Below are 26,624 nucleotides of genomic sequence, written 5' to 3'. Positions count from 1 at the left end.
TTTCATGAAACCTCAAGGGAAGATATACTTTTCCCTATGTTATGACTCGATTCATGTAAATAATCTTTGTACTGGATAATGCTACTGTTTGTTTGGTTATTTTTGTTCCCATTCAAAGACTATGAATAATCTCAAAATAAAAGTATCTTAAATGGTGTTTTCTTTTTTCTTTTTGATATTGTTCATTACAAAGGAAGTGGCTTGCTTGCTCCCAAAATGACCTCAACAAACGAACAACCAACTATGAAATGAAAGTATAAAACTAGTTGATCTGCAAAATTCATAACTTACAGCGAGGGCAAGGCAGCTTGTGGTAAAGATAATGCATTCTCATTTTGAAAGTTATAATCTGCCTGACCAAATCTCATGAAAAATGAGAAAGAGAAATGCGTAGTTTTATGTCCAGGATTTCCAAGCTTTCTGCATTTTGTTAGCAAGATATCTAGTAGCATTGATGCCACCAACAGCAAGTAGACCAGACACTGCCTGTCTTGCACTCGAAACCATTACAGTTCGTCGCAGAACCTTCTGCATACATTTAGCTGCCTCTTCTCTTGAACTGATTATAACTTCATTTATAGCTCGACCTGCAAAATGTATGTTATGTAATCATTCAAGTATCCAGGATTAAGTATAGAAGGTCTAGCGAAAAATTTTCAATCACTTGTTCTCTTAAGGAAAATTGGATGCAGAATAAGTTTCGATTTGTACACTGCCTCAGAAATAATATTTCTTCTTAATCTGTCCTACCAACTGACGTTCATACCATATTCATTTATTCTCTTTTTCTCTCCAAGCTTCATCCCCATTTGACTTCTAATTGCTGTTGGAAGAGAAGACACAAGGGAGCAAGTGACTGGCAAGCTACAATCCTGATTCAAGCGACAGAAACATATAAGAACTTGGCGTTTTAAAGCATCAGATGACAAGAACAAAGGTGTTCAAACAACAGTTTCCTCAACCAAACAAGTTTTTAAAACTGTTTTTCATAAATTTATCATGAAAAAAGAATTTACTTTCACCAGAACAGAATATGTAGTAAACAATGGAACATTGAACTGAAAATGGAGAAATCATAATTTCAAAAAAATAAAAATAAAAGCCAAGTTAGATGCATAACAGTGCCCTTATCAAGCATTGATTCTAAGTAACAAGAGTAAATAGACGTATGCTAAATTGTACATATATATGTCATATTTGGTATGAGGGCAATACATAATCAAGTATTTGGGTATTGATTCAAATTTTACAAACCTGTGATATATTTGCTTGGTCAGTTCCAGATGCCGAGACTCTCAAGAAGTCTTTGGCCTCGTATTCTTGAAGAAATGGCTTATATATTGAGTGGAATAAATCAAACTGTCCTTGCACAATCTTTTTCACCTGAGGCAAATTTTATACATGAAAACCAGAAACGTTCGCGGAACAAAAGAAATGCTTGTTCACTTTTGTATAACTCTTATTATTAACATAACTGTAATATATTGGTGAGTGAAACAGAGGGAGGAAGAGAGGGAATCTTTCGTAAAATTCACAACATGAGTGAGTCAACCATGAACTATGCACATCAATGCTATTGAAAGCCACAAATCAATTTTCTCAATATTTTATATAGGTGTGATCTAGCTGTACCTTTTTTTTGTCCTCTGCAAAAAGCATACGCAAATCTCCCATATATGAAAGGCTACATATTTTGGCAAACAGATCTTCCTGCACAATCAAAGACTTAATCATAACTCTAGCAACTCTAAAATGAATGAGCAGTAACATGTAAGCAAACCTGTGTGAACTTGGAGGGCAAAAGAAGAAGAGCAGCAGACAATGCAGCCCTCAAATTAACAGAGTTTGTATTTGCAATATCCAGATTGTCCACAAGTATGTGTACCTGCACAAGCAACACCAAGCTCCCTGAGATTGGTAAATAATACTGATATATGAGACCACAAACTCAATTTTCAGATCTCAGGTCATGGTTAAGAACCAAAATCAGTGCAAAGAAAGCAGAAGATAGCTAATGAAAAGCACAGCTCAGGAGAAGAGGAATTAAGGATAATTAGCTAAACATAAGAGCTCCTATCATTGATATGATCACATGTCAAATGACATCTAAGCAACACAAGGACCATATACGCTCGTCAGTCATGCACATTTTAGTAACATTATACTTGGCAGCTTGTCAGCCTACAACATCTTAGCTTCAAGCAATGATTGTTTCAGGGCTTTATATTGACTAGTTGGCATGACATCTAACAATTTATCCATGGAGATGTTATTGTAGAAAATTAAGAAAAACTAGCAGGTTATATAGAAAAAGAAAAATGCTAAATCCAGGGCTGAATTTGTTAGTGACCGAGCACTAAATGATTAAGGAAAGACAGGATAGTTGTAGCACAACGACTTTTACTTTAGATTAACAGTACCTATGTCTAAAATCTTCTAAAACTGTCAATTTGAAAACAAACAAAATAAACAAGATCTTCAGCCACCTTTGAAGCTCTCTTGAAGGTGTGATCGCTAGGTCTGATTTCCTAGTCCCTTTGCTGAAATTATGACACTAGTTCCCAAGGAAGAAATGTTGATGCTTATTACAATTAAGAAGAAATGATAAAAATTTATATAAAAAAAAAGGGAAAATCAGGAAGGCAGACCGGTTTCTGTAGACGACCACTTAAATAGAATCTCTCCCAATTCAGCATGTCCTGAACCAAGTCATGCATTCCAACAACCCCGTACTTCAACATCTGCCCATAATTGTTTCGTGCATTAAAACACGGGAAAATTTCAATTCATCATAGAAATAAATGCAAGAAAATGATTGGAGGTGCATTTCATGCCTAAATACAGAACTCCTTGTTCATGGACAATAAGTTGGAACCAGTGCCGCACAAGTGTGCACACACACATATAGTCCTTGTATTTAAGTCATCAGATTTAAGTTTTTGAAAAGTCAGTACCTTATCATTCCAGGTAACAAACGGGTTGAAGTGTACTCCTACACCTATTTCATCTGCAATTTGTGTAATCTAGGACAAGACAACCAACCAAATTTTAGTCTAAGTATAAGAAAATGAAATTTCAACATCTGTTAGGAGTTTGCCAGAGAGTTGAGAGATAGAAAGAGAAATAGGGAGAGAGAGAGAAACACCAGCTTTGCCCCGCCAAGCAACCTCAACCACGAAGCATAATGATCTGCATTCATTTTCAGATTCTAGGTCGTACGACGAACCAAATAAGATTTATTAGAAAATCAAATAGCATACTTTCTTAACAGAAATCAATTTTAATCAACAAACACTCTACATTATACATGATCACACCTGAGAATGCCATTGCAGAGGATCCGACACTCCGAGAATATAATCTACCATGGCTGACTGCATTAACATAAACTCATATGTTAAAAGATAAAAAACACTAATTTTTAAAGTAAAATGAATGCGACACTAAAAAAAATCAACAGAACGCAAAAGTAAAACAAAGTGAAACCTTGTCTTTATTGTTTGGATGCAAAGTGGAACCATAAACACAGCAGAATTCTACAGAGGGAACAGCTTTCAAAAAGCTCACTAGCTCAGCTCTCTTCTCATTCTCCATTAGTTACACTACTGTTTAATCACAAACATAAACAACTAAACCATCATAAACCCACATGGCGAATACTTGTAATCAGTCCATAACAATGCTCATTCGATGAACCAGGCAGTAGTATTAACGAAAAGCGAAAAGGGTTGGCATTTCAGCTCATGTTTTACTCCAAAACGAAAGTTGAAAACAGAACGATGAGTTTCAAAGAGAATTTTTATCAAACAGGTAGCGTGCACTTCAAATAAGTAAAAACTGTTGCCTAAAAGTGTTTTTGCTTTTTGGACTTGCAGAATTCGAAACAAACAAAGCAAACGAATCAAGCGGTGCTGCGGTTTCTCACTCTTCAGTTTCACTTTGGAGTAAATGAATGTGACCAAAAGAGTCAAAAGAAAGCCCTTTTTATTTCTTGTTTGCAACTGGCTTAAATGGTTGCCTGTATCACCTTTTCTGTACTTTATATTTTAGTTGAAGTCTATTACACCAATTTATAGTTATGTTAAATTAATTTTATTTTTCCTTCTCAAGTTAAAACCGTTTAAGCTCTAATAATCTAAATGTTGAGGTTCAGTTTATACCATTACCAATTCTATATGGAATATAATCAATTCAAACATATGTAGGACGGGGTTTTAGTGTGATACATCATTGATCATTGAAATAAGGCCAAACGATTTCCATCCACCCAAAGTTTGGCATAAAGACAAATTGATACCCAAAAAATTTAGCAATGACAAATAAATATTTTCTATTATATTCTGTTAAGAATTTCTATCTACTAAAAGACAGTACAGTAATTTCATCTACAGTCACAAAATTTTTAAATTTTAAATCTTTTTCTCCATATCCATTCTCACTCTAAGCTCGTTTGCACAACCTTTCTGCGTCATCGATCAATTTTTTGACCAAATCTAGCATTTTTCTGCGAAATTCGATGATAAACAGTGGCATTAGCCCTTACTGGCGTGCGTTGGGAATAGAGATCGGTGGGTATTCCAGTCTTTTCACCATTTTTATCTTTCAGCAGATGAAAATTTCTAACAGAACATGACAGAAGATGAGTGTTTGTCATTTCTAAACCTTTTGGGTACCACTTTTTTATATAACAAACTTTGGGTATGTGTAAGTCGTTCCCCCTTGTAAATTCATAATGTGAAATTTTTGAAAGCGCAACACTTGTAAGTTGTAACCCTAAACCCACCCAAAAACTGGTAAATTTTTATGCCCTCCTAATACGTAAAATTTCCGCTTAGCCCTCGTTATGACCTTATAATTATTATCTACAAAATAAGGGGTTTTAGATATTCACCGGAGGCTTAAACAAAATTGGGCCAAAGGGTTTGGGACCGGGCCTTGGAAGAGAGACCGAACCTAAGCCCGAGCCCTCCTCCTTGGGCCTGATTTGGTTTTGGAACCAAACCTTATAGGACCGATTCTTGTGACGATGCAGTCCTAGGCCCGATTTTTTGGGTGGGTTTTTGGGTCCAGGCCCAAATTCCCACCTCTAATTATAGCACAGACTTGCAAGACAGAAGTGTATACAAGCAACTCGGTCTCATCAAAATGTATTATCCCAAACTAGATTAAATTTCTTCCACATAGACACATAATCAAAGATTGTTGAGAAAAAAGCCAGAATAGCACTGATAACATTAGAATCAGATATCTTTATAAGTGAACTAGTGAAAACTGCCACTACAAAACTTGGCATCTTCTTCCCCATTGGAACCCACGCAAAAAGGTCTCAATGGGTGTTAAAATAAGCTAAAAAAGCAGAAGGCAGCAATGCCGCAGAGTCACCACTAGTAATAATATTCATAAATGGAAAGGAGATTAAAAAATAAAAATTGTACAAAGGACAACTTGTTTTTTTGGTGAAAAGAAGGCTTTTTTAACAGTTTAACTTGTCTGAAGTAAGTCCATCCTGTACTGCGACCAAATCAGGAAGCACAAGGGCACCGGATTTTTTCCATTCCTGAGCATCAGGTGTCTTGAACCTATCTAATAGTATTGCATGCATCCCCACTTCCTTTGCAGGGAGATAGTCTTTGCGAAAGCTGTCTCCGATGTGCAGAGTTTCATCAGGAGCAATATTTCCAGCTTTTTCAAGGGCAATCTCATAAATTCTTGGGTTAGGTTTCTCGACGCCTTCAAGACCAGAAAAAACACCAAAATCCCACTCGGTTCCCTGAATTGTTAATTGCATGAGATTGTTAGGACTTCTATAGCTCAGAAACCACGTTTATAACAAAAAGGACAATCAGTGGCATTAATGAGGAAAACCTATGAGACGTGCGTACATGTCAAATAAATTTTGAAAAAGATATATAAGAACATATTGACCTGGCTCAAACCCAAAGCTGGAAGAATTACATCCTGATAACGGTACTCTGCATTGCTAATAATCCCAACTTTTAGACCCTGTCCATGTGCCCATCTTAAGAATGGTTTAGAATCTGGGAAGATAGTATACGGTGCAGATGAACCAAAGGATGCATATATGCGTTTAAATATCTTCTCAAATGTTTCCTCATCATAATCATATCCTGCCTGTAGGTGCAACAATTCGTGTCATATCTAGAAGTACAATCATAAAGCATATATTGATACAATTATGACTTCAGAAATATCTTCTTAAAAACATTACGATTACAGCATGCTGCAAAGCATTCAGGATCTGGGCTGCTATATGCAATAAAAATAGCATGCCAATCCGGCCAATGGCTCAGTCATATATCTTACCCTGACAAAGGAATCTCTAACACAAGTTTTCCACCAGACAATGTTGGGCATCTTTGCTGCATAACCAAAACATGGATACTTTGTTGCCATCTCTTTATATGCCAGTTTAAAGCCCTCATGCACACGTTTGTAGTCAGGGCACGGCAGTCCAACAGATTTGGCTGCCATGCAATAGTAGTCACCAAGCTCCCCTTTGTAAGCCATAAGAGTACCAGTAACATCCACAGTGATACAGCGTAATCTTGACAACAAAGACATTGCAACAGAAGTTGTGCAGCAGGTTTATTGAGATAGCTATAGTCTTCAACTTATGATAAATAGGGTCCTTCTTGACTATGGATCAACCCGTTTCTTCAAAGAATCCAAGAAGTTTGCATCTGCTAAGTCAACAGTGTTGGTTATGTATTGCCACCAAAGAGAGATGACTACAAAGCAATGAGGTTTTTGCATAAAACATGACTTTTACTTTAGTCTTCTATAAAGGGTCAATTGACTAAGTTGCCAGAAACGTGACAAGGCCACTGGAAAATCATTCACCATTTTAACGTCTAGATTACTCTTAGCTCAAAAGGGGGAAATAGAAGCTTAAACTATAACAACTAAGACACAAGTTCAATGCTTTCATCTTTGATCATGATAAATTAGGCATATATAGTTGGAAAAAAGCAACATGAACAAAGCCAGGCAGCAAAATTCACAAACAAGGAAGATCCCAAATTATAACACTTTCACACTTAAGTGTTAGCTCACTATGGACAATAAATTAGTTGCTGAAATTTATCAAAAATTTTCCAAGAAAAGGAATCATTATTAGTCTTACAGGGCTCTGAACCATTATAAGAACACCAAATAGCTAGTTGGGTGAAGTATAAATAACTTGGAAACTGATATTCAAACGAAAAATGAAAAGAAAATTATAGAAAAAAGATGGATTCCTTTGGCATATGAAAGGAACTACAATACCAATGACTATCGCAGCTCACAGTGTTTATATGGTTCCTTCACCAAAATCTAGAAACAATTTTTTTATCATTGACACTATGACATCAAAGCAATCCGATTCACCTTTGTTTTCAATTACACATGTTGCACGCTCAGAAATGACATCAATCTTAATTCCAGATTTGATCAAACACAGTTCCCTTCTTGTCACTAAGATTATTCAACAAAGTGATCAAAACCTCCAATGATTTCTTTTGATCTCCTTCATACATGCCCTTTAAAAAGAAAAATTAAGTACAATCACCATAAAGACACATTACAGAACAATCATCCACAACAGAACAAAAACGACCAGAAAAACCAAATCACACTCGTATAAACAATTCAACCAAATCAAAACTTTTGACTCCAAAAAAGCAAATTAATTTCCTATAAGCACAATCTGGACATTGCATAACAATGCAGATAACACATTTCTCCTCCAACCCAGTTCACAAAATCATTTCTTTTTCCAATGTCAAAGATAATTTATAGAATCCAATCACAAATAAAACAACAGATATCAAAACAATCACAAATAAAACAACAGATATCAAAACATCGACTCTGTAAAACAAAATCAAAACCTCAGATTCATAAATTACACACCCAAAAACAAAAACAAAAACGAAAACACAGAACCAAAATTAGTCAAATAAAAAAAAATGGTAATGCAAAATGAAGAACAAATAAAAACCCATGAAGAAAAGAGGAAAACAAGACATACCCAGAAGCTGAAATGCAGAAAAATCTTCAGTTTATTGTTGTCTTGTCATTTTGGAATGAGTAAATAGAGCTTTAGCTTCAGCTACACTGCAGTTTCATGAGTCATTGGATTTGGACCAAAGCTACCTGACTCCTAGTACATATATATAGTAACTTGATACGTGAGAAGTCTTCGTCGCTTTTGTTTGATCGATCCCTCCATTTTTGTCTAATTCTGTTTGTTACAAAATCAAACTAGAAACTCACAAATCAAACCCTAACACAATTGAAAATTCCTTAAAACATCACAAATCAACCCATTGGAAGGGTTGTTGAGGCCATTTTCAATCATCAATTCCACCCGTAACATCACTCTTCACGGCTTCACAACTTCAGTAGCATCAGTCTTCAGTCGGAACCATGGCGATCTGGCTGGCTGGCAAGATCTGGTTGCCAAACAGCGGCAACTAGAGGGTGTGATTGGGGAGGAGGAAAGAAAATAAAGGAAGAGAAAGAGGAGAAAGAGACGGAGGAGGAAGAGAACAGAAAAAGAGAGAACGGATTTGAAACAGAGAAGTAGAAGAAAGAAGAAACGTGTTTACGAATAAATTGAAGGTTGCGTTTGGTTGGGGTAAGTCACCTTATATTAGCTAACTACGTTTAATTGTCATCTGTTGTAATACTGAAAGTAACGTATTAAAGTTAATCTTATTTTTATTACAATTTTATTTTTTATTAATAAAATTTTAAGGCAATAATATCTTTATAACACATTTAATCTACATAAACCTATCATTACAATTTTATCTTTGATTATTTAAGTTTTTAGACATTAACACCCTTATATTATAATAAATTACAATTCACCCAATACCATCACACCACTCACCCATTGTCGATCATCAATGCCGTAATGATACAAGGCCAATTGGATCTGGGCAGGCTTGCGTTGTTATTGCTTTTTTCGGCCATATCTTTGGCATGATTTGATCGTTTTCGACCAAATTTTTTATGATCTCGGCATGTGGGTTATGAATTCCAGGCTAATGAACATTAATATCACCAGTGAAATGGTCATCGGCTTGGTTAGACACACGTTTTACGAACACTTCTGCGTTGGCGAATCCATTGCAGAGGCCGAACGCTTGAGCGGGATGTTGGTTTATGCAGTGGAGCATACGGATAGTGAAAATGAGTGTGATCAGAATTTACAAAGGTTTCTTGGGACTGTTGAATTGGCAAAGGCGCTTGCTCTGTCGTCTGTAAGATTATTATTAAATTATCATTATTATTATTTTTCGTTATAATCTTAAGGTTTATCTGTTTAACCAATTTACAGTACTAGACGGTAAATGCTGGCAAGATTTTTACTAATTAATAGGTGAAATGGTCAAAAAATGTTATTAAATTCTGGTGGTGTTTGTTGTTTCTGTTTCTATCATAAACATTAATAGTTTTTTATTTTTTATTTAAAAAATAAATAAATTTTTGAAAACTTCTTAGGGTCAGTTTAGTTTATTATTTTGATACCTTTTAAAATAATATTTTAAAAAAAATCAAATTAGATTGATATTACAACTACTATTGTTGGCTGCTTGGACATTGCCAACAATAGCAGCAACGGAGAGGATTGTGTTGCCCTCCTTGTTTTTCACTGCCAGTTGATCTGTTGACATTTTAATCAATAGATACTCCACAATATGATGCGCCTTGCCTGTACCAACAGCTACATGAAGAGCTGTGCCCAAGTTTACCGAGATCCTGGCGTCTAACGCATGTGTATCTGGGGCTTCACAGATTTTTTTTACATGTTCCAGGTTCCCCTGGAGTATAGCTTCATATGGTGACTGGTATACCGTGATATCCTCTGCAATAAAAACATACCGAAAACTTTTCATTATTATTTATGTACTTCTGAAAATTTAATTAGATTTTCTATAACTTACTCATGTCCTGTTCTGATAAGGCAGTAGACCCTGATAAAGAAGAGGCCATCTGTAATGAAGAAGAGATGATCGATAAGCTGAGATGAAGAGAAAGCAATAGGCTGTGTTGAAGTAGAGATTGTAGTTGGACAGTGTGTACACTTGGATTGACACGGCTTGTCCTGACCCTTCCTATCCTATAGGCTTTGGGCACACCTATAAGATTCGGGTGATCAATACCTGCCATGTGAAAAACTGTAAAACCCATAAATAAATAAATAAATAAATAAAATTGTTTTCTGAATATGCTTCTTATAAACACATTCTCTTGATTTGTCATGAAAAAAATAATATATAATATATAGGTATTTGAAAATTTGAAAGCATAGCACATTCATTATATGAAACCTGAAGAGCAAGCCATCAAATTTTCATATATGTTACAATCAATCATATGAGATCAACATATGAAATAAAACATAATCTGCTACAGAACAAACAGGACATTTTACACATATGATGAGACAATGACATGTGGGCCTAGGGATGGGCATGCCCAATGGTCCCCGACCCTAGCCTGAAGGGCCGAGGGGATTTCCCGATCCCGGCCCGAAGCCTGTTCGAGGAATTCAGGGAATCCCTGAAAAAAGCCCATTCCAATTCCCCAAATTCCCGATTTGGAGGTTTTTTGTATTTTTGTATCCTTAATCTTATGCTTTTATTATTCTTTTCTCCCAATTATATATACCAACCAAAAAAGAAATTAAATATATAATATACATATTAAACGTAAAGACCATATCATCAAAAAAGAAATTAAATCTATAATGTACATATTAAATATAAGTATAATATTATGCATGATTGTATTAAGTATACATATATAATGTCTCTTTAATATATAATATAATGTATTATATATGATACATTATACACATATATATTATAATAAATTTTAAATAAATAATTACCATACATATTATAATAAATTCTAGATAAATAGCCATCACAATTCACAATATAACAAAGACAATTAGGTAATAGAATTGAAATAATGATTCAATGAGGGACAAAAAAAAAAAAAATATTATAGTGACTTATTGATTCATTATAATCAATCAAAACAACAAATAATATATTACATATATATTATATATTAACGTAAGATTATAGATAATAGCATATTATGTATAAATAATAATGTATAACATATATATGTTATGAGTAATGCTACAGTTACCGACTGGTGTGTACCGATTTTGTGCACCGAATAACGTGGCACAATCCTGACCGTTTATTTATTATCAATTAATATTAATCAACGGTCAGGATTTTGTCACGTCATTCGGTGCACAAAATCGGTACACACCAGTCGGTAGCTGTAGCATTTTCCATATGTTATATATATTATACTTATATAGTATATATCATATGTAATATACAATGTATAATTTATAATATATAATGTCAAATGTGTACCATATATAATGTATAATGTTAAATGTATACCATACATAATGTATAATATATAATGTCAAATGTATAACTTTGTTTCATAGCATTATCATATTATACATAATATATATATTACAAATATTTATTTAATCTAGTTTCATTTATTACCTATTTATATATAGTTTCATAAAATACTTACATAAGTATAATATGTTATTATATAATGTATAATTGATTTTCAAATAGCAAAATTATTATAGGTATATATGATTAATTTTCAATTATTAAAATTAATATATATATAATATACAGGTCGGGGATAGGACGAGACGGGTCGGGGAAAAACCAATCCTGGCCCCGGCCCGTCCCCGAATTTCGAGGGCCAATACTGGGCCCGATCCCTGCCTGAAGCCCAACAAATTTGGGGAAAATTTGCCCTATTCAGGGCGGGTTGGGGCGGATCTCCGCGGGGCCGGGCTTTGTGCCCATCCCTATGTGGGTCCAACCTTGAGAGGAATCACTCCTTGACACAATCTTCTTGTGAACCTGGGGGAAAAAACATTCTAAAAGGGAATGAGCTAAAATACTCAGTGAGTGGAGAATGAGGAGTAAAACATTTTTATGAAAAATAATAACTCTAAAAGGTCATGCTACAAACATCTAAAACATCGCAAACAATCATGTATCTCTGAAAAGAAATAATGCTCTATGAATGTCATGCACATAACAAAGACTTCGTGCAATTGTGATTAGTGCAATTGTGATTAATGCAATTAATCCATAGTTTTTTTGATACTAAAAACTGAACCTGATTCTGATTATCTACAAAAAGAAATCATACTGCAAGCACCCACATCATCACTCAATGAATGCTTATTTAGTGTTTCTGGAACAACATTTTAAAACACACAACCAACGTTTATGCTTGCAAATTAATACTCATGCATCTCAAATTTCTCATGTCTTTAAAACAACATTACTAAAATCATATTTCAAATGTGTGAATTAGTCTCATAAAACTAGTATTAATCATTGATGACTATTTTCATGATATGAAACATAAAACTGATTCTGAAAAACTATGCACTGATATCTGATCTTTTAATACTAAAAACTTTATGGTGATAATTGAACTTTAAACTGAATACTGTAGATTTTACTACTACTGAAAACTCTGAGTTGAATACCACTTTATCATAAAATACTGAAAATGGAAAACTGAATAGTACTTGGGCTGGCAAAATCAAATCATATGTAGCGATATATGCCTCGCTCGGGCTTTCGACACCCTTGGGCCGACAAAATCAAATCCTGTATAGCGATATCTATCTCGCTTGGGCCTTCAATCCACTTAAGTCGGCAAATGACCAATCATACGCATGCGCAAAGTCATCACTTAATATGAAGAGAGGAATAGGTACCATGTCGGGTGGTTTTGAAAATCACTTTTATCTCTACTTTCTCAAACCTCTCTTTTCTCATAAAACTTATGCTTTTCTTCTTTTTTAAAGGCATGCTTAAAAATCATAATACTTGATGCAATGTAAATGGGTCAACATGTAATTTCATAATGTTTCTCAAAAACTAACAATTTCGACACATTTTTCATTTCTCATTTCAACTACTAGTCATCCACATCAGAATTCATCTCCACCCATTGCAAACAACACTACCCGCATTTAGTAACAATAAAACTTCTTCTAATGTGAATTCATCAGCATTTTTAAGGCAGCATCTTACAAATAGTCACATTAATTCAAACATAGTCTCACAACATTTCTCAATGTATTTCCACTCTTCTCAAATTTCCGGCAAAACAATGAGCAATAGCATTTTTTTAATATAAATAAAATATTCATTTAATTAACATGGTTTGGAAAGATAATTAAGTAATTTAATGCGTTGAAAATTAAAATGCAAAAATCATGCATCTCATGATAATTTCAAGTAACATATAAGTCAAGAACATATCACATATGAGCTTATAAATCATGCATATATGATATAATATCCAAAAATCACATCCAGGGGTGAAACTGTAAATTTCCAAATACGTTTCAGAATTGACCATCCAGCCCAGATTCTTCTTCAACATTGCAACTCACTACACTTGACCGACTCCACCCATTAATTCAACATCACAAGTTCACTAATTTATCAACAATTTTCCAGCCATTCTTATGACGCAAGGTTATAAACTAATATATACGTATAAAGTGCCCATGATAAATAAACAAGGTTATGACCAACACAATGCATCAACCCAACAACCACTTCCCATTACCAAAGTCTGCACCCATTTTTAATCATTCTCCCTCCTTTACTCTTCCATTAGCCGAGCCCAAACAACAGTCCATAATGTAATTGCTCCCAAATCTAGCGACCCACATTTAATTAAAAATATAAAGCCATTTTCTTTTACAAATACTTACACCATGCAAAGGAGACAAACTTAATATCTAGTACTAAGCAAATGCATTTTTCCTCACCAAGATTCCAGCCCAGCCGAGACATGCAAAACAGTTCAGTAAATATTACCCATAAAAAAAAAAAAAAAAATGCAGATTTTCTTCCCTCTTCAATTAGCAAATTTTACCTCCCCTGTACAGAACACATTTTAGCTTCAATATCTCGCCTCACACACCATTTACCTTCATGCAAGAAACTCTACTTATACATATATATAACACAGCATATAGTCACACATTTTAAACCAAACAGCTTATTATGGGATAACAACAGCTTAATTTTTTCCTCAGATAGAGTGCCAGAGTGGAGTTATTTTCTGGCATAGAGATTCCCTTGTTAACAATGTCCCATAAGTCTTGGGACAAAAAATATGCCCTCATCTTGATACTCCAAGAATCATATGCTTTCCCAGTAGTCGGCACTCTTGACTAATTTTTTATTTTACTATAAAATTATGAGCTTTTTTGAATTGTCTCTTTAAATATATGTGAAGATCACAAATAGATAAAGATTTCAATTATTTAGATTAATTTTTATTTTTAAAAAAGAAAGATAAAAAAAACATATACTTTTTAATATATTCATAAGATAAATGTTTTACAACCTTAAGGAGTTGATCTGGCGGTTAAGGAAGTTTGCTTCCTTGAACTTTTGGCCCCAAAACTTGGAGTCATCTAGCATAATAATGTTGTGACTTACTTGGTCCTTTATACTTGTAAAATGTTTAATAGATTTAAAGATTAGTTGTAGTATACATAAGTTAGCTCAAATACTCTGATTATCACAAAAAAAATAAAAAAAAAATTATCTTTTTGTGGCCAGCATTTATCAACCACAACTTTATCTTTTGTTTTTTTTTTTCACACGCTAATCTCTAGAATATCTGGTTATCTTGTCCCCTTTGAGGAAAAAGAAGGCTAAATTTTCTTTCTTTCTATTAAAAATGATGATTCAAATTTGGGATATTTATGCAACAATAAAGATAGGCTGACAAACTCTTTTTACTAACTTTTTTTTATAAATCCAATATAACAGTTTATAATTTATTAGCTTGCACTTGGTCAGGCAGGATTCATTGTTGGCAAGTGAGACCCATTTGCGAACTAACTAATTATAAACTGTTACATCGAATTTGTGAGAAAAAGTTAGTAAAAAAGATTTGTCAACATAGTATTATTCTTTATCTAATTGTGATATTTATGCCATTTTGATAATGAATCTCTTACCTCTATGCTCGAATTTCACAATGGTATAAATATCACCTAGACATCCAAAAATTTACTAGAATATCATAATCATCTTACATGGTTTTAAAAATGTTATTTGACTCAACCCCAATAATTTGAATAATTTTTGTGATGATTAAAAAATACTTAAATATGAAGCAATATTTTGGGGACAATTCCCCAAAATGTTTATCAAACATAAACCTCTATATATATATATAATAATTGTCGACCATCATTTACGTATCTATGATACCATCGGTATCGGATGCATGTTGAAATTCCATTTTTCAAAAATATTGAATAAGATGGAATAGGCCAGCAGGGATAAGAAGAAACTCAAACACTCAAGTCCTCCTGGTGCTCCATTTATTTTTATGTTTTTGGAAAAAGAATAATAATAAAAAAAAAAAAAAAAGGCAAAACTTAATCAAGTTGATGAAAAACTCAAGCCTCAAGTTTTGATATACGCCTACTTGAACGGGATATTTGATTATTGGAAGAATATTTCTTGTATATCCACAAATAAGAACAAGAACAATGTCACATGCCCATCCATATGGAGTGAGCTATCTTGTTTAGTGGATCTATGTGCATCCATACATATAAATGTTTCTCATAGTTTACCTATGCAATAAAGATCAGTTTACAATCCAATCTCACAAACTTTTTCTTACTACCCTTACATGATAGTTTCTAATTTTTTGTCGATAAATTTTTAATTTTAAAAAATTCATCAATAAAAAACTAAGAACTGATATATAAGAGTTATGAGAGAGAATTTGTGATATTGGATTGTAAGTATAATATTATTCTTTTTATATGTTTTCTAACTTGGTTTGTATAGATGAGGTTTTTTAAGATGAAGCTCCAAATTAACTTATCTAGAGAAAATTTAGTATCATCAAACTAAAGTACAAACCAAGACCGAAAGCAAAAGAAAAAAATATACCCTTCCAAAAACTAGAAAAATCGGTAAATAGAGGTAGGAATGTGTCAATATCATATTATTTTATATATTTAATTTTATATTTAAACTTTGTATGAATAATTAATACTACTTTATCCATAATGATGGGCTTGCACCAAATCTAGATGAATGTAGTGATAATCTTCCCTCTTAAAATTACTTAAGATATTTGTTTATAATAAATCTCTTTAAAACTTGTCCTATTTACTATTTCAATTCACATGACAACCAGCTGGCAAACCTGTTTTCAATCCCATTCTCGAAGAAACTATTCAGAGGTATCGATGTACATATATCATGCACCGTAATGATTGATGTTTGATTTTTATACTAACGAATTAAACATATAAAATATTATATAATTTTTAGAAATTACATATGAATAAATACGATAATCTAATGTAAAGACCAGATAATAAATAAATGACGATTTTTAAAGTGGTTCGGATGCTTAACACAAGTTCTACGTTCACTATTCTTTTATATATAAGAGATTACAAGAGATCGCATATAACAAACAACGAGGAGAGGTACAACGACTGATTATTCAGATAAAATATCAAATCAGTCTCATTCTCGTAGGTATCTTTGCTCTGAAGATAAAGATTACAATCAAAGTGAGAGTTTTCTGTATCAAAATCCCGAAAATGAGAGGGAGAGTTTTCTATTTATAATAGAGGATGTAAATAGATAGGTGTCATACAAGTCTTTCCTTACCTCTTATGGGCTGATAACTTTGGATATATGCTTAAGTTACCCAGAGCTTGGACAAGTGTGCAGCTCATATTCACTTGTAGACAAAATTTGAATATGTGAAATTGGTAACTGTGGTATTTTCTCTGTCTTGGGACAATATGGCAACCGTTGTACGATGTAAATCCTTCCCGAATTCGAATTGGAGCTATATCAACCTGATTTTGTATGGATAACAGTAATATATAATGATTATGCTGTAAAAGTTTGAAAGAAATCAGAGTTTTGCAGCTCATGACCTCCCAATCCGGAGGCTGAATTTAAAGAATCTATATATACTAGACTAGATACGTGGATGTTTAGTCAATGACCCTATATCAGATTGATACATGTGCTAACCATTAGGAATTTTTCTTCCTTCCAGTCAAAGAACATGGCAGACTCGCTACCGTCCAGTATTGCAACAAATATTTTGGAAACGAACCTTGATTCACCAAAAACATGGTTTTATCGGAATCTTTCAATAGAAATATTGAAGCTCAAACGATCGGTGTCCGTCGTGAAAGACTTACTCCTGGATGCCGAGAAAGAGCTAGCACAGGGTATGCATGTAGCTGAGACACACCTAGCACAGAATAGAGTGACAGACTTTTCAAAGATGTTGAATTTTACTGCGGATCTGTTGCATAAATTGGCAAGTAAAAGACCCCAGGTATGCAAATTCATTTTAAGCTTCATATATCATCTTAAGATCAAGAGGATTAGAAAAAGGTTACTTGCAATGGTAGATACTAGTAGGGGTGGCTATCATCAGGATAGGTTTTATACGAGGGACTGGGTAGTACGTAACACCCTCGTGGATACTTCCGAAGTTTTCGATAGAGACGCTGATAAGGAAAAGGTTATAAATTCTTCGCTGAAAACAGGCCATCTTTATTTATCTGTAACTGCCATAGTTGGGGAGGTATAGGAAAAAACACCCTAGCCAAACTGGTGTATAATGACAAAAGGATAGATGATCACTTTGATCCCAAAATGTGGATATGTGTACCTGCGGACTCTGATATAAATATCTTGATGCAACGAACTTGTGGTTTTGCAACCAATCAAAATCCTGATAACTTACCATTGGGGGAAAACTTGGTATCCCTCTTGCTAAAAGAATTGCTTAGGAAGAAAACTTTGCTTGTTTTAGACAACGTGTTGACTATGAATAATGACAATTTTTTAAGGTTCATGAAAGTACTGGAGGAAGCCGATGAATGTAAAATTTTGGTTATTACCCATAGTAACTAATTGCGACCGATATAGGCACCATTGACAGTCTTACCATTGACNCTATCTTAGAGTGTTACCAAAGGATTAAGATAAATTCAATCTGCTGGGACATTTCTAGAAAAACAAGTTAAATGAAAGTTGCAAGAATTGAGAAAAGAGGAAGATTACGTTTTGAATTATCACACTATAATCACGTGTATTCATTGGTCGACCAATTATGTTTTACTTTTATGTAAAGATAGAACATAATTATAAATACAACAGATATTTTTTTGTAAATGAGATTGTTAGATAAATGTGATAAGTAATCTAGGGTATTGCATACAACATACAACCTAAGTTTCACAATTCGAGAAGTTATATACTCCTAACAGATATATGACTAACGTGCTCTCGAAGTATGCATGGTCACACGACATATTTACTAAAGTATGAACCTTAAAGAAGCACAGAGAGAGAAAGTCCCATCATGTGTGAGTGGGAGATATTAGATAAATACACCCATGATGAAGGGGTGTGAGAAGTGGAAACTGCCTTTGGCAGTTTCTCACGAACCGTTCCCATATAAAAGGAAGGTTTTTTCTTTTAGAAAATGTTACACACTGTCACTCTCAAAAACGCAAGAAAGAAAATACGCTCTCTCTCTAGAATTTGGAAAACAGAAATACAATTCGTGGTTTTTCTTCCAGATTACTTTTGTTGCTTTAAAGATAAGGAAAGGAGGTATTTATGCTGTGTTAATTCATTGTAGTTCATTTATATACAAATGTGATTACAATGGCGACTATGATCTTGGGATTATGTTAGGATATATGTTATTCTATTTAATTTCCATCACAAATTAATAGTAATCACCAGGTTAGCTAACAATTGGCTGGTTACATTACAATTTCAAGAATCAAAAGCAAACCAAATTAACTAGTATCATGTTCGTATGCCTTTTTGTTACAAGAATTGTTCGGGCAATACTCCTGATCAATAACAATGGGGTTTTGCACATTATCCATGACAATGTCTTCAAATGTTATATTGGTGGTGACATCTGAAGCACAAAACGTAAAAGTTTCTGCAGCAGATCACTAAACAAAACGTTGTTGTTTCACTGCAAATAAGAACAAATCTCAACCGCTGAAATGAAGAAGATCCAACGGCCAGGATTAGCCCATGAGGTCAAACTATATAAAGGGAGAGCTCTTTACACAGAACAATAATTTTTTCTGCTTCTTCTCTTTTGCGTGACATATTTGTTTTGCCCTTGTGTTGAGAGTTAAATGTCAATCTTGTTTGAGTTCTGATTTTGTGTAATCTTGGGTGAGGGTAGGTTTTTCCTTCAGGTTTAGAGAGACTGGGTCAGGTCAACTCTAGGGATTTTTCAGGTTTGTGTGAGTGGGTTAAAAGATTGATATTTGGGTAAATCGGTGAGAGCTTTCTGTAATCTGTAATAACGTTTTATTCCTAGTGCAGTAAGCCTCAAAATTCTTAGAGCTCAACGTGGATGTAATCTTTCCTTTATGGAAAGGTGAACCACGGTATATTTGGTGTTCTTTAGTTGGTTGTTTTTTTATTCTCTATTGTGTGTGTGCTATCTGTATTGTTTGTGCATGTGATTAGACAGAGAATTGATAGTGGATTTACATAACAGTGGTATCAGAGCACGGTTAGTGTTGTCAATCCTAGGGTTTCTTTATTTTTTTGAAATCTAGTGTTTGGTCATAAATTGGGGATTTCTTGATTAAAGGCTTGGGAGAGTCTAGGATTAGAAATTCTGTAAATTCGGGACATCAATTTGAGAAGAAGAGACCAATCTTGGTTTCTTTCTTGGGTTCTATTTAGTAATCACCAAAACACAAAAACAAACACATTCAGTCATGAGTACAACTAGGGTTGAGATCACCCAGTATGATGGAAAAATCGATTTTGGCAGTTGGAAAAAGAAGATGAAAGCTTTGTTGTCCCACAACAAAGTGTCTATCGTGTTAGAGAAGGATTCCGCCAAGTGGTCGGAGGAGAAGCTGAAGAAGAAGGCCCGAAGTGTATGAAGAGGCCTACAACTTAATCATCATGAACCTTGCCGACAGTGTGCTACGAAAGGTCGAAGGTTTTAAAACCCCAATCGGCCTCTAAGATAAGCTTGAATCTCTTTATTCTTTACAATCAGCTCCTAATCTAGCATACTTAAAAGGTGCTCTATTTTCATATAAAATGGATAGTAATAGGACTGTTGAGGAGAACCTTGATGAGTTCTTGAAAATGACCTTGGTTTTAAGGGAACTGATCAAGATCTCAGTGATTCCAACCTTGCCATGATTCTTTTAAATTCCTTGAATGATGAATATTAGGTAGTAAAGAATGCTTTATAGTACACTGGCACTGTACCTAGTGTAGATTTAATCGTTGCTGGGTTAAAAGCTAGGGAGTTGGAACTTAGGATTAAAAAAAGGAGTGATAATAGCCTGTTTGTTAAGGGTAAGGGCAAAATTAGTCAAGTGGGTAGTAATCTTCATCACGGCAGTGGCTCTAGGAACAAAAAGAAGGGTAAACAAACTAACAAATCCAAAGGGGAAAGTCGAAAATGTTTTCATTGCAATAAGACTTGTCACCTAAAGAAAAACTGTTTTGAGTGGATTAGGAAAAAGAAACAATCTAACACTGAGAGCAATTTAGCCACCACCAAACATAGCATTGAAGAATCAGAGGTCCTAACAGTGTCTAAGGCTGATACCATAAGGGAATGGGTGTTAGATTCTGGTTGCTCTTTCCACATGAGTCCAAACAAAAATTGGTTCCAAGATTTTGAACCAAATGACCTTGAGACTGTGTTTATAGGAAACAATAATGCATGTAAGGTTCAAGGAGTTGGTAGTATATCTTTGAGGATGGATAATGGAAAACTAGTCAAACTAACTAAGGTTAGATATATTCCAGATCTTAAGAGAAACCTGATTTCATTAGGAACCTTGGATGAATCTGGGTGTTGTTATAAGGCAAAAAATGGTTGCTTAAATGTCTATAAGGGTAACAGTATAGTACTTAGTGGGGTAAAGAGGAATGGGTTGTACATCTTGAGTGGGGGTCACTGTTCTGATTGCTTGCTTACTACGAATCTGACAGACACTGAAAAATGGCATTTAAGGTTAGGGCATATGAGCCAAAAAGGCCTGGACACTTTAAGTGAACAGTGGTTGTTTGGTAGGGATGTCATTAGTGATCTGAAGTTTTGTGAAACTTGTATAATGAGGAATCAACATAGGCTAAGTTTTCATAAGCGGACACACCAGGCCACTAACTATTTAGAATACTTACATGTTGATCTTTGGGGGCCAGAAAGGATAAAATCTCATAAGCACTATAAAAGTGCTTCTATAGTGTATTCTCTTTTAACAAAAATAAGAAAAAAACGCAGTTGCCAGAATCAGCTTTTTCTTCGTCTCTTTCTCTGTTTTTCGTTTCTTTCTCTGCTTTCTATTTGAAACTTCACATGGTATCAGAGCCATCGACTAGCGTCTAGTATGGTTGATCTGACACAATTTTCTTCATCACAAAACAACTCAAACACCAAAGTGATTATCGAGTCAATCAATTTCGTAAATCCACATTCAATGTCATCTTCATCCCTCCCTGCTATTTCCCCCAAATTAACTAGGGATAACTATAGGTTTTGGAAATCTCAAATCCTCTTTGCAGTTGGATCTCACGATTTAGAGGAACAACTCACNTCTTGCATCCAACCCTGTTTTCCATGCTCGTACTAAGCACATTGAACTAGATGCACATTATATTAGAGAGCAAGTTGCCTCCAACTTTGTAAAAGTTCAATATGTTCCCACTGAGCATCAAACAGCTGACATCTTCACCAAATCCCTCTCCATTTCCAGATTTGAGCTGCTCAGAAATAAACTCCATGTTACTACACCCACTGCTCTTACTGATTCTGCTTCTGGTTCCTCTCAGAATGTTTCAGTTGTTACTGCATTCACTGCTCTTACTGATTCTGCTTTTGACTCCTCTCAGCATGCTTCAGTCTAAAAGTAACTGCAGTCTCGTTTGAGGACAGATATTGATAAAAGTCAGACTTTAGTGCAATTCAGTCTTACTGATTCTGCTTTTGGCTCCTCTCAGCATACTTCAGTCTAAAAGTAGCTGCAGTCTCATTTGAGGACAGATATTGATAAAAGTCAGACTTTAGTGCAGTTCAGTTTTTCAACAAGAAACATGTAGTCCAACAAGGAAAATGTAGTCCAATTTCAGTAAGAAAAATGTAGTCCAACAAGTCCAGTTTTTTTTTTCAACTTTCCAGTTTTCAGCAAGAAAAATGCAGTCTCATTTGAGGGGAGATGTTGGTAAATAGCAGAATTCCAACCTTAGCAAGGAGTAGTCTTGTTTGAGGGAAGATGTTGGCAAAATGTAGAATGTCAAACAATGTAGAATGCCAAACAAGCTGCAGTCTCGTTTGAGGGAAGATGTTGGTAAAGTGAAGAAAGTGTGCAGACTTCAGCAAGTTGGTAAAATGCAGAAAGTGTGCAGACTCCAGCAAGTTGCAGTCTCGGTTGAGACCAAGTGTTAACTAAGTTGTTAGTACTTAAAGTTAGTTTGTTACTAGAGTTAAGATGTATGGTTAGTCAGTTACAACTCTGGTTAAACCAAGCACTATAAAAGTGCTTCTACAGTGTATTCTCTTTTAACAAAAATAAGAAAAAAAAATGCAGTTCCCAGAATTAGCTTTTTCTTCGTCTCTTTATCTGTTTTTCGTTTCTTTCTCTGCTTTCTATTTGAAACTTCACATAGGGGCAGCAGCTATTTCCTGTCGATAGTGGATGACTACAGTAGGAAAGTTTGGGTTTTTCTGCTTAGATCTAAAAATAAAGCTTTAGATAGGTTCAAGAATTGGCAAACACTTGTAGAAAATAAAGTAGACAGAAAGGTTAAAGCCCTTATGACAGATAATGGGCTAGAGTTCTGCAATTTAGAGTTTGATAGATACTGTAGTGATCAGGGTATTTTGAGACATAGAACGATCAGGGGATCTCCTCAACAAAATGGAGTAGCTGAGAGAATGAATATGACGTTGTTAGAAAAGGTGAAATGCTTATTGTTCACATCAGGATTAACCAAGACCTTTTGGGGAGAAGCCCTCAATACTGCTGCATATTTAGTCAACAGAAGCCCTTCTAGTGCCATAGGTTTCACTTGTCCCGAGGAGAGATGGTCCAAAAAAAAAGCCAAATTTGAACTACCTTAAGGGCTTTGGGTGTGCAGCCTATGCACACACAAATAAAGGTAAACTTGAACCTAGGTCACTAAAGTGTGTTTTCCTCGGTTATCAAGAAAGGACTAAAGGGTTCAAATTATGGGAAAGAACATCACCAAGGGTTAAAGTAATAATTAGTAGGGATGTTATTTTTAATGAAAATATTTTTCCTTGCAAAACTACTAACCCTGATGTAGGTACCTCTAGCATTGATCCTATGAGTCAAGAACCAAGTGCAGGGACACAAATTGAGGTGGACCCCTCAAGTATCCAACCTGATGAAGAAAATCCAGATGAAGAAACTGAATTGGAAACCCTGGATCATGACTATGAGGGTGAACCAGCGGAGAACTTAGAACTAATTGTTAGGCTATTCGCAAGTATACGAAATCGTGCAAGTAATAAAGTTCGAGTAAACGAGTGTCGAATCCCAAGGGAACTACCTACCAAGTACCAAACTATTATATCCTATTGTTATTTGATAAAACATAATTTTAAGAGAAGCTTTAATGACAACGTAACAAACTAAAAACTAAATAAATACAGAATTTGTTAAAGCTTTGATGTAAAGATCAATATGACTAAACCTAGGGCACAGATTTCACACCAATTTAATCCTATGCATTGACAATTATTGCTAACCTAATCAAGTACATTCTAAAGGCCAAATCCCCTAATATTCCACTAACTCTCTCTCAAGCAATTAGCAAATTAACCTTAAAGCAACAACCCAAGATATCTCTAAGTTGGATTTAGGTGCTAAAAGATCGTTAAGTTCTATGGAATCTACCAGAGCCTCACAGATCGCGGTAATCTATCTCTAGCGTTCGCTCATTCTATGGTTTTATTACCTAAGACAAATCAAGTTTCATCTCTCGATCTCAACCCAACCCATGATATCATTCAACTCTCGGGCCCTTAAGACTTGAAAACATTACACATGATAATAAAACTTAGAAATCATGCTCAATATAAAATCAATATAATACTGTCAACACATGTTCATAAATTGGGTTACATCTGTAGCCCTAGAAAAGAGAATTAGTTCATAATGAAATAACAAAATCCATCATTCTGTTCAATGACATCAATTCAAGAAAGAAAAAGATAAAAACTTCTCTAATCGGTGAACGAGAGCTCTCAGGATCCCGATCTCCAACTTGATAGCCGTCTTCTTCCTCCTCCAAAAGTCCCCTTTAATTTCTTAAAAACTCTTTTTTTATATCCCTGGGGTTCTTGGTCGTGCTTAAGAAAAAGATTAGAAAAATTAGCCCATTCAGATTCGAATTAGGGTAATGAATTAACACAAACCCATGACCCATCGCCGCGACGGTAAGAATGGTCACCGTGGTGATCATTCTTTCTATTCAAAGCATCTATAAACTTCAGAATTAGATAAAGTCATCAACACAAACATTGTAGCTCTCTGAATAAGCTTTCCAACGCCACCAAAATCGTCAAATTCTGACTTCTACAGCTCAAGTTATGATAGAAATATCGAGGCATACTCATGATGAAGAATTTCCAGATTTTCCGTAACATCTTCGACGTACCACAACTCCCTCATTTCGATCCTGATTCTTGTGCCGTTTGTTCCTACGCATCGTGAATCCTATCGACATCATTTTTTCCCTTCAACAACCTGTTTGAGCCTGAAAACACTCAACATGCACCCGTGATCCCATAAATGGTATTTATGAAAGAAATAATCCAAATTCCACACTTTAAACACATTTTTCCATAAATAAACCAATTAAATCACTAAAAAAATATAAACATTCAAGCTCTTATCACTAACCCAAGAAGAATCCCTGGCATAGTATCAGCTAACAAGAGACAAGACCCGTAGAGAGATCAGACCTCCAGCAAGATATTCCTATGCTGATTTGATCTACACTGCACTGGTGGCTAGAGCTGAAGTACTAAGATCAGAACCTGATAGCTATGAGGAAGCAATCAAATCAAAGGACAAGGACAAATGGCAGGCTGCAATGGAGGAAGAAATGCAGTCCCTGAAAGTCAACAGGATCTGGTCCTTGGTCCCAACTCCAAGAGATCAAAAACCAGTTGAATGTCGATGGCTATTCAAGGTAAAAGAAGGTATAAACTCTTCTGACCCTCCTAGGTATAAGGCTAGACTTGTAGCTAAAGGTTACACACAAAGGGAAGGCATTGATTTTAATGAAATTTTCTCACCAGTAGTTAAGTATAAAACAATTAGGATTATGTTGTCTGTAGTTGCACATTATGACCTAGAACTAGAGCAACTAGACATTAAGACTGCTTTTCTACATGGAAACCTAGAAGAGAAAATATATATGAGACAACCTGTTGGATTTTTTGATAAAAAAACTTCCAAATTATGNTTTCCCTTAAGGATAGTATGTCGTTGTTTGTGAAATATGCATTTGGAGATCGAGAAAACAATGAACATCAAGACCTCATTAAAATTGTGGAAAAATGTGATGGCATTCCTTTAGTAGTGAAAATTTTAGGAACCCTATATCAAAAGACAGATCCGGGTAATGGGTTGCTAATTGAAGGTAATGACTTCTGGAGGGAAATCCAAGAGAGAAATAACATCCTACCCATGTTGAAATTAAGCTATGAGAGTTTGCCATTTCATTTGCAAATTTGCTTGCAGCATTGTTCCTTATTTCCAAAGGGTTTTTGTTTTAACAGTCATTATCTGATCTATTACTGGATGGCGCAAGATTTTCTTCATTCTGGTGACAATAACGAAGAGTTGGAAGATATCGGGGAGAGATATTTGAAGGAATTATTTCCTAGGAATTTCTTTCAAGATGTGGTAAATCATGGTTATTGTTTTACATTTAAATTGCATGATTTTATGTATGATCATCTCAGAGTCATGTATCCTAAAATACGGGCTCAATATTTGTCATTTCATGGTATTGAAGACGGTGATAGAGAATTTTCATATATTGAACCGTTCTTGTAGGCAATCATCATGAAAAGTTCTCCGTTTCAGCCTGTTACTCAATCCTTCTTTAATAGATGGACATCGAAGTTTAAGCAGATCCGCCTGTTATGCTTAAGTGGTTTACAATTTGAAGTGCTACCGGATTCTGTCGGTTCATTGGAACAATTGAGATATCTTGACTTATCTTGGAATTTAATTATGATGGAACTCTCGGAGGCAATTTGTAAACTTAAGAGTTTGCAAACCTTAATACTTCTTGGTTGTTCAAGACTTACGAAGTTTCCTGAAAATATGCGAAAACTGATCAACCTCAGATATTTGGAAATAACCACAAATGTGAGTCTACCGGGAAATGAACTTGAATATTTGCACTCTCTCCGATATCTGCACTTGTATAACTGTCACC

General features: G+C 34.8%; 2 protein-coding genes across 2 annotated transcripts; both read right to left on the bottom strand.

Moving 5' to 3' along the window:
* Positions 1-159: 159 nt before the first annotated feature.
* On the bottom strand, positions 160-4,043 carry LOC116108671 (phosphatidate cytidylyltransferase, mitochondrial-like). Its single transcript, XM_031394912.1, has 11 exons — positions 3,926-4,043; positions 3,487-3,605; positions 3,318-3,374; positions 3,146-3,208; positions 2,955-3,023; positions 2,649-2,741; positions 1,781-1,885; positions 1,633-1,710; positions 1,255-1,383; positions 767-872; positions 160-587 (listed from the first exon to the last, which is right to left on the bottom strand). The coding sequence occupies exons 2-11, from the start codon at positions 3,592-3,594 to the stop codon at positions 397-399; spliced, it is 999 nt and encodes a 332-aa protein (XP_031250772.1). The 5' UTR covers positions 3,595-3,605; positions 3,926-4,043; the 3' UTR covers positions 160-396.
* A 1,336-nt stretch (positions 4,044-5,379) lies between these two features.
* Positions 5,380-8,140, bottom strand: LOC116108633 (haloacid dehalogenase-like hydrolase domain-containing protein 3). The gene is made up of 4 exons (XM_031394879.1): positions 8,033-8,140; positions 6,325-6,701; positions 5,926-6,132; positions 5,380-5,770 (listed from the first exon to the last, which is right to left on the bottom strand). The coding sequence occupies exons 2-4, from the start codon at positions 6,580-6,582 to the stop codon at positions 5,474-5,476; spliced, it is 762 nt and encodes a 253-aa protein (XP_031250739.1). The 5' UTR covers positions 6,583-6,701; positions 8,033-8,140; the 3' UTR covers positions 5,380-5,473.
* Positions 8,141-26,624: the final 18,484 nt, after the last annotated feature.

Source organism: Pistacia vera, unplaced genomic scaffold (assembly GCF_008641045.1).
Source record: "Pistacia vera cultivar Batoury unplaced genomic scaffold, PisVer_v2 Contig567, whole genome shotgun sequence".
NCBI lineage: Eukaryota > Viridiplantae > Streptophyta > Magnoliopsida > Sapindales > Anacardiaceae > Pistacia > Pistacia vera.
Note: the sequence above shows the minus strand (reverse complement) of the source record. Positions and strands in the feature narration are given on the sequence as shown.

What these genes read in the sequence shown, in the direction of transcription:
- LOC116108633 (XM_031394879.1), bottom strand. Translation starts at nt 6,582, where the DNA reads ATGTCTTTGTTGTCAAGATTACGCTGTATCACTGTGGATGTTACTGGT. An exon ending in TTAGAGATTCCTTTGTCAGG is followed by an intron (nt 6,133 to 6,324) that starts GTAAGATATATG and finishes TTGCACCTACAG; the next exon opens with GCAGGATATGATTATGATGA. An exon ending in CAGCTTTGGGTTTGAGCCAG is followed by an intron (nt 5,771 to 5,925) that starts GTCAATATGTTC and finishes TTAACAATTCAG; the next exon opens with GGAACCGAGTGGGATTTTGG.
- LOC116108671 (XM_031394912.1), bottom strand. Translation starts at nt 3,594, where the DNA reads ATGGAGAATGAGAAGAGAGCTGAGCTAGTGAGCTTTTTGAAAGCTGTT. An exon ending in ATCCAAACAATAAAGACAAG is followed by an intron (nt 3,375 to 3,486) that starts GTTTCACTTTGT and finishes ATGTTAATGCAG; the next exon opens with TCAGCCATGGTAGATTATAT. An exon ending in TGCTTGGCGGGGCAAAGCTG is followed by an intron (nt 3,024 to 3,145) that starts GTGTTTCTCTCT and finishes GTCTTGTCCTAG; the next exon opens with ATTACACAAATTGCAGATGA.